The 8,699-nt window shown below is 44.7% G+C and overlaps 1 protein-coding gene across 1 annotated transcript; it reads right to left on the bottom strand.

Moving 5' to 3' along the window:
- Window positions 1-30: 30 nt before the first annotated feature.
- On the bottom strand, window positions 31-3,549 carry LOC123482514. Its single transcript, XM_045210633.1, has 5 exons — window positions 3,293-3,549; window positions 2,847-2,963; window positions 2,508-2,667; window positions 1,852-1,975; window positions 31-1,710 (listed from the first exon to the last, which is right to left on the bottom strand). Exons 1-5 carry the CDS (start codon window positions 3,344-3,346, stop codon window positions 453-455), a joined length of 1,713 nt encoding a protein of 570 aa, XP_045066568.1. The 5' UTR covers window positions 3,347-3,549; the 3' UTR covers window positions 31-452.
- Between the last annotated feature and the right edge of the window lie 5,150 nt (window positions 3,550-8,699).

The raw sequence follows: 8,699 nt of genomic DNA, 5'->3' as shown, positions 1-8,699 counted from the left end.
CAGAATAGAAAAGCCAGGAGAGAACAGGAGTAAAATATGTCATCTTTAATGAACACTGTGATCCCATTACAAACAACAGTGCCAAAATACCATCCTCAAAATATTCATTTTATAAATAACAACAATAAAGTGATCACTTGATTCACGTCAATCAATAAATATAAATCAACACAATCAAGCCTTAATCCATGTGAATTGTGTTGGAGGCATAAACTGCTCCTATATGTAATATATATAGTACTTTTGAAGGAATTCAACAATAAATTTGAATTTATAGGACAAAGCATTCACTCAGAGCTCTGTGAACATGGTATGGGCAGACAAATATTATACATGCAGTTCAGTTCTCTGTTCTTCAGTTCCTCACACGCACACACACACACACGCACACAAATCAATCTCCTGGCATTTATCAGTCCTCTCTCTGTCCTCGCCAGTGGTCACATACCGCATCAGCACCTATAGGGCAGAACAGCCTGTCTCACTTTGAACCGGGGGCTGAGCAGCACCCCCATCAGCATCTTCTCTCCCCAGCCCAGCAGCTTGTTGACAGTCAGGTTGAGAGGAGACAGGAGGCCCTGTTCAGCATCTACACCTTCCTCAGCCGCCACTGCAGATGCAGACAGCTTAGCTGCTGGTGACACCTGCTGGTCAACTACGATACTGTGCTGGTTCAAAACAGAACTGCTGCTCAGGCTCCCAGTTAGTGTCTCCCTCTCTGCTCTTCCCTTGCTGTGGTCCTTCCCTGTCTTTGGAGTCGAGTTAGACCTCCCCTTCTCCACGCTCTGACAGCGGCTGGGCTCTCTTTTACCCTGGCCTCTTCCCTCTCTCGCACCCTTCCCCTGGGTTCGGGAGGAGCAGCGATTGGGCTGACCTGCTGCTTTGACGCAGGATGTGCTCCTCTCTCTCTGTTGTACATCTGTCTGTGAGGAGGAAAGGGCCACCGTCGAAGGGGTTCTACCGTGCCTTTTTGAACCACTGGTGCCTTCTAACTCCCTCTTGTGGATGGTGTTGGAAGCGCTGGAGCATATTGGCTTATGGCTAATGCTGTGCCTGTTAGTGCTTTCTGGCTCATTCTGGTGGGGAGTCGGGGGAATTGCACCAACGGGAGACAGGGAGAGGGTGAGGCTCTTGCGCTTCTCATAGAGAGACACAATACCTGTTGGGATTTGTAGTGTGTTGGGCTTTGGTGTTGGTGTCGCTGATTCGTTGGGGCTTGGAGTCATTGCTCCACACGGGCTCTGGGCCTCCCTCTGGTTCTGGTTGTGGTTATGGTTCAGGTTGAGAGTGAGCGTTCTGAGTTTGCTGGAGAGAGACAGCGTCCGTTGTGACGTCACGCTCCTCTGGTCTTGCTGTGGCTTCTCTGATAGACTCTGAGTTTCACCTGAATACGAGCACCTTTGCTCTATGTTCTCTGTCTTACAAGTGGAATTCTCATTGTACATATTATGCACTTTAGCAACCTCTAAAAAGTCCTTAGCAACATAGCCATTGTCCTGAATATTCATGATCTGATTGGCTGACAGGGGGACAGAGGAACCCCGGCTAATGTTTTCATTGCTTGACTGCAGGCATGTGTCCAGTGATCTGATTGGCTGGATAGTGGGGTTGCCATTAGAGGCCTTCTGAGCCAGGGTTCCCTGGAAGTGTTGTAGCTGCCCCAGAAAATTGAAGTTTGGGGAGATTGAAGGCCTGCGCTCTTTCACAAACCTGAAAGTGAGGAACAGACAAGATTAGATGTGGATGCTTTATATGCCCACACACACACACACACACACACACACACACACACAATCATTATAATGCATTAATACATACACACACACACACACACAGCACAGACAAACACACCTGTAGGCATGGTCAAGGTCCATCCCCAGGTTGTACATAATGTAGGCCACAGCCAGGGCAGGGGAGCGAGAGATTCCTGCAGCACAATGAACTAACACAGATCCACCTGATGACATAGCCCCATCTGAGACAGAGAGAAGAGATAGATAAGTCAATTGTTTATTTGAAATCATCCATACTGTATCGCATGACATCACTTGAGCCAGACTGCAAACTGTGCAAAGGACACACAGCTTATACCAAGTGTCATGAATGGGCTTCCTGCAACAGTAGACTTGAATCAATTGTCTGTGGTACTGAACGGGCTGTAACAGCATTCAATATTTCTGAAACCATAGGAGCATAACTGGCCTGCATGAAACCCTGCTCAATAACTGCTCATCACTTGAACTGAGTCATCTGTGTTTCTTCCAGACAGACAGACGCCAGTGTTTATGCATCCATGATGATGCAGACTATAGCATAACGATGACATGCAGAAATGTCCTATTACCTAACCTTCAGGATTTGCCCTGGTCAAATCTCCAATGACGCCTATATTCCCCTTAGAGTGCACTAACTCTCTGTCTTGTCGAAAATAGTGCAGTGGCACTATATGGGGAATAGGGTGCCATCCATTTGACACGTAACTAACCCGATCTCATCATTATTCTCACCAATAAAACGCAGTGCCTCCGGGATATGGGGCAGCAGGTCGTCTCGGAGAGAGTCATCGATGGGGATGCGAAGGTACTGGGAACGGGGAAGGAAAGTAGGCTGCGGGCTGCAGCGGCTCACGCTTAGCACGTAGGAGATCCCGCGGGCGCCGAGGCAATCCTGCAGCCGAGTAGGAGAGTACCGGGAAACGAGAGACAGAGAACAGGCAATATTAATAAGTTCTAGTCTTCTGGAAGAGCTGCATTTTCGGTGCATGGTCAAAATACAACGCTTTGGCCAATGACGAGAGCTAGGCTATCAATTCTAGAGACTGACCTACTGAATGAAAACATTATTACCTGCGTAACATCAGTCTCTGCACCTAGGTAAAGATGCGGTAGGATGAGAGACAGCGGTGGCCGCTCGCGTGTCCCGTTCTCTCTCTCCCTGTAGAACACCATCTCTGTCCTTTGTGTCTGGTACCGAAACATGAGAGTAAACTGTGTTCATTTCAATATCCGGTGATTACAATGATGTATTAGGCTACAATACATAGGAATCGAAAAAATACTGCATGGAACTTTGACAATCATTTTAACATTTAACAGTTGCATGGAATATTTTTGCATTATTATTGCCATGAATGTTAATTAAGAAAACATTACTTCGGTCTATTGCTGCTGCAGAATGATGTTCTCTTTGCATTACGTCATTGATTTAGCAAGTTCACATACATTAGATGATCACAAGAGAATATAAAACCAGACATAAATGATGCAAGCAAGAAATATTACATTGTACTTACAGTGACGATTTTCACTCCAAACGAAGATACTGGAAATATCGCACAAATCAACATGCACACCAAATAACTCGATATAATCAACCGAATGGTCTCAAAGCAAATGGATGAAGAATCCAAAAGGATATGTTATGATTAATTAATAATCAGTAAAGTATAGAGCTCTCTCTCTCTCGACTTCTACCCTCTTCCTCTTCCTCGTCCTCGTCCTGTCTGCGACTGTAACATTATTTGTTGTTGTATGTCAATACCTGCGCGAGGGGAAAAGGATGAGGTAATGCTGTTTCTACAAGCTAAGAATAGTACAATTGTATGTGATGTCATTTTCAACCAATCAGCGCCCATGCCGGACTCTGACGCGCGCACGCACTCCATTTGTTCATCATCATCAATTCGCCTGAAGACCTTGGCATTTTATTGTGATGAATCGTACCTTTTCTGACGCTATTGTTGCAGAGCCGTTTTAAAAAAAAACATTCAGCTGCAACACCCCGTTGCGAAAAGCATTTATTTGTGCAAAACCCTATAATCTCTTCTCTTGACACTATACGTTATCTAAAACATTCCGTTACAAAAAAAATATTTTAGTTTTGAAACTGCAGTAAAAGTGCAGTACTGCAGTCGATTGTGGTGTTTTGGACACATTCATTGCAGAATAACTGCAGTGTACTGCAGTTGAACTGCAGCTATACTGCACTGTAACTGCACTGTAACGGCAGTTACACTGCAAAACTACTGCAATAAATGGACGCAGTATTTGCAGCACACTGCAGTTATACTGCACTCTAACTGCAATCTTTTTTTGTAAGGGTTGTCTGCATTGGTATATATATTATATATAACATCTACAGAAAATACAGAAATGCCAATGGGGGCGTTGTTGTGGCCTATATACATTGACACATTCCTGTAAAGCTTAGAGAGGAGCTCATGTTAAATACTGTTGTAGTAATATGGCTAAAGGTTCACCTGCCTCACCTAAAGCCCATTCTGGTGGGAAGTTGCTATAGACCACCAAGTGCTAACAGTCAGTATCTGGAAAATACACTATATATACAAAAGTATGTGGACACCCCTTAAAATTAATGGATTCGGCTATTTCAGCCACACCCGTTGCTGACAGGTGTATAAAATCGAGCACACAGCCATGCAATCTTCATAAACAAACATTGGCAGTGGAATGGCCTTACTGAAGAGCTCAGTGACTTTCAACGTGGCACCATCATAGGATGCCACCTTTCCAACAAGTCAGTTCGTCAAATTTCTACACTGCTAGAGCTGCCACGGTCAACTGTAAGTGATGTTATTGTGAAGTGGAAACGTCTAGGAGCAACAAAGGCTCAGCCGCGAAGTGATAGGCCACACAAGCTCAAGTTCACAGAACGGGCGGATGCCAGGAGAACGCTACCTGCCCGAATGCATAGTGTCAACTGTAAAGCTAGGTGGAGGAGGAATAATGGTCTGGGGCTGTTTTTCATGGTTTGGGCTAGGCCCCTTAGTTCCAGTGAAGGAAAATCTTAACGCTACAGCATGCAATGACATTCTAGACGATTCTATGCTTCCAACTTTGTGGCAACAGTTTGGGGAAGGCCCTTTCCTGTTTCAGCATGACAATGCCCCCGTGCAAAAAGCAAGGTCCATACAGAAGTGGTTTGTCAAAGTCAGTGTGGAAACTCTTGACTGGCCTGCAGAGAGCCCTGACCTCAACCCCAGCAAACATCTTTGGAATGAAATGGAACACCTACTGCGAGCCAGGCCCAATCGCCCAACATCAGTGCTTGATCACTCTACCATAAAGGCCTGATTGGTGGAGTGCTGCAGAGATGGTTGTCCTTCTGGAAGGTTCTCCCATCTCCACAGAGAAACTCTAGAGCTCTGTCAGAGTGACCATCGGGTTCTTGGTCACCTCCCTGACCAAGGCCCTTCTCCCCCGATTGCTCAGTTTGGCTGGGCGGCCAGCTCTAGGAAGAGTCTTGGTGGTTCCAAACTTCTTCCATTTAAGAGTGATGGAGGCCACTGTGTTCTTGGGGACCTTCAATGCTGCAGACATTTTTTGGTACCCTTCCCCAGAGCAATTCCTTCAGCCTCATGGCTTGGTTTTTGCTCTGACATGCACTGTCAACTGTGGGACCTTATATAGACAGGTGTGTGCCAGACCCTTTGATATGAGACTCGAAATTGAGCTCAGGTGCATCCTTTTCCTTTCATTTCCATTAATCATCCTTGAGATGTTTCTTCAACTTGACTGGAGTCCACCTGTGGTAAATTCAATTGGTTGGACATGATTTGGAAAGGCACACACCTGTCTATATAAGGTCCCACAGTTGACAGTGCATGTCAGAGCAAAATCCAAGCCATGGAATTGTCTGTAGAGCTCAGAGACAGAATTGTGTCAAGGAACAGCTCTGGGGAAGGGTACCAAAACATTTCTGCTGCACTGAAGGTCCCCAAGAACACAGTGGCCTCCATCATTCTTAAATGGAAGAAGTTTGGAACCACCAAGACTCTTCCTAGAGCTGGCCACCTGGCCAAACTGAGCAATCGGGGGAGAAGGGCCTTGGTCAGGGAGGTGACCAAGAACCCGATGGTCACTCTGACAGAGCTCCAGAGTTCCTCTGTGGAGATCGGAGAACCTTCCAGAAGGACAACATTCTCTGCAGCACTCCACCAATCAGGCCTTCAGGGTAGAGTGGCCAGACTGAAGCCACTCCTCAGTAAAAGGCACATGACAGCCCGCTTGGAGTTTGCCAAAAGGCACCTAAAGACTCTCAGACCATGAGAAACAAGATTCTCTGGTCTGATGAAACTAAGATTGAACTCTTTGGCCTGAATGCCAAGCGTCACGTCTGGAGGAAACCTGGCACCATCCCTACGATGAAGCATGGTGGTGGCAGCATGCTGTGGGGATGTTTTTCAGCGGCAGGGACTGGGAGACTAGTCAGGATCGAGGGAAAGATGAACGGAGCAAAGTACAGAGAGATCCTTGAAGAAAACCTGCTCCAGAGTGCTCAGGACCTCAGACTGGGGCGACGGCACACAGCCAAGACAACACAGGAGTGGCTTCGGGACAAGTCTCTGAATGTCCTTGAATGGCCCAGCCAGAGCCCGGACTTGAACCCGATCAAACATCTCTGGAGAGACCTGAAAATAGCTGTGCAGCGACGCTCCCCATCCAACCTGACAGAGCTTGAGAGGATCTGCAGAGAAGAATGGGAGAAACTCCCCAAATACAGGTGTGCCAAGAACACTCGAGGCTGTAATCGCTGCGAAAGGTGCTTCAACAAAGTACTGAGTAAAGGGTCTGAATACTTATGTAAATGTAATATTTGAGTTTTCAATTTTTTATAAATATTCAAACAATCTGTTTTTGCTTTGTCATTATGGGGTATTGTGTGTAGATTGATTAGGGATTTTTTTTTAATATCCATTTTAGAATAAGGCTGTAACTTTTGTGGAAAAAGTCAAGAGGTCTGAATACTTTCCGAATGCACTGTATGTCTATGTATGCGGATGACAACACTATACACGTCAGTTACTACAGTGAGTGGAATCACTGCAACACTTAACAGAGGTGCAGTCAGTTTCAGAATGGGTGGCAAGAAATAAGTTAGTCCTAAATATTTCTAAAACTAAAAGCATTGTATTTGGGACAGATCATTTACTAAACCCTAAATCTCAAATAAATCTTATAATGTGGAAATTGAGCATGTTGGTCAAAACATGTTGATGCAACAGTAGCTAAGATGGGGAGAAGTCTGTCCATAATAAAGCGCTGCTCTGCCTTCTTAACACTGTCAATAAGGCAGGTCCTACAGGCCCTAGTTTTGTCACACCTGGGTGTGCAAAGCTGTCATCAAGGCAAAGGGTGGCTATTTGAAGAATCTAAAATCTAAAATATATTTTGATTTGTTTAACACTTTTTTGGTTACTACATGATTCCATGTGTTATTTCATAGTTTTGATGTCTTCACTATTATTCTACAATGTAAAAAATAAAGAAAAACCCTTGAATGAGTAGGTGTTCTAAAACTTTTGACCGGTAGTGTATGTGATAGAGTAGTGGCCTGAGGGCACACAATGTGTTGTGAAAAGTGTTATGAAATGTAATGTCATGTAATATTTTAAATTGTATATAACTGCCTTAATGTTGCTGGACCCCAGGAAGAGTATCTGCTGCCTTGGCAGCAGCTAATGGGGATCCTAATAAATACAAATACAAATAATATAATCATTCAATCACAGCCTATATGTAGTGACCCACAGCTGGAAGAGGGGAGAAAATTCACATAACATTGCACAACTCAAGATAAATGGGTTAACATGAGAAGTACATGGATAATTTATATTTAGCTAATGTTTTATTTCTGCATCAAGGCTGATCTTTGCTTTGTACGGGGCACACGTTTGCACATACACTGTAGCCTAGGAGACGGCCTAGTTCGTCCCATTGGTGCATCATGACTAGTTACTCCTCTCCCTGAAGCCCTATATTCCCATTCGGGTCAAATTAAGAATAAGAAAGACTGAATCTAATCTGATCTCATTCCAGTTCTGCGTTTACCCACGTTAACAGTTCAGGTTTATGACTGGGGGCAGATGTGCTGATCCTAAACCTGTGCTTGAGGGCCATTCTAACCTGGTGTTGAATTAGGAAAATATAAATATGACTCTAGAAACTTGTCTGTTGTCGTTTTGATTATTGAGGGATAAAAACACATGCTGGCGCAGCTTTCTTCATGTGGAAGCTTGTAATAGATGTGATCAGCACAACAAAGGACATCGGGAACAGGTGGATAATGCTTTGGGTGTGGGTCACTTTCCCTCCCCCTCTGACCTGTTCATAGAGGAGGATGTAATACCAAATCAGGAGTTCCTTTCTGATTAATCAGGACAAATCACATCATCTCACACCAGAAGACATACATGTAATTTATCTGTGGATTGAGGGTCGGTTTCCCAAACACATCTCCATTGATCATGCTTTTTAGTCAAGGACTAGGATTAATCTGGGTCCAGGAAAAAGGCTCTATTATGTCGAGATGACAGTGAGGATGGAATCTGTTATAATAATAATAATAATAATATGCCATTTAGCAGACGCTTTTATCCAAAGCGACTTACAGTCATGCGTGCATACATTTTTGTGTATGGGTGGTCCCGGGGATCGAACCCACTACCTTGGCGTTACAAGCGCCGTGCTCTACCAGTTGAGCTACAGTTATCTTTGCACACTTGAGCTGCGTTTACACAGGCAGCCCAATTCTGAATTGGTCAAAAGATCTGATCTGATTGGTCAAAAGATCAGAATTGGGCTGCCTGTGTAAACGCTGCCTAAATCTGTAAAGGCCCACTCTGTGATCTGTTAAGGCCCACTGTGACATACTCCAGATCCTATCACCCCTTTCATCAC

Source organism: Coregonus clupeaformis, chromosome 35, assembly GCF_020615455.1.
Source record: "Coregonus clupeaformis isolate EN_2021a chromosome 35, ASM2061545v1, whole genome shotgun sequence".
NCBI classification, from domain to species: Eukaryota; Metazoa; Chordata; class Actinopteri; order Salmoniformes; family Salmonidae; genus Coregonus; species Coregonus clupeaformis.
Note: the sequence above shows the minus strand (reverse complement) of the source record. Positions and strands in the feature narration are given on the sequence as shown.

Coding starts and splice junctions, on each gene's coding strand:
- LOC123482514 (XM_045210633.1), bottom strand. CDS start 3,346: ATGTTGATTTGTGCGATATTTCCAGTATCTTCGTTTGGAGTGAAAATC. Junction 2,964..3,292: donor TTGGAGTGAAAATCGTCACT/GTAAGTACAATG, acceptor TTTCGGTACCAG/ACACAAAGGACAGAGATGGT. Junction 1,711..1,851: donor GACCTTGACCATGCCTACAG/GTGTGTTTGTCT, acceptor CCTCACTTTCAG/GTTTGTGAAAGAGCGCAGGC.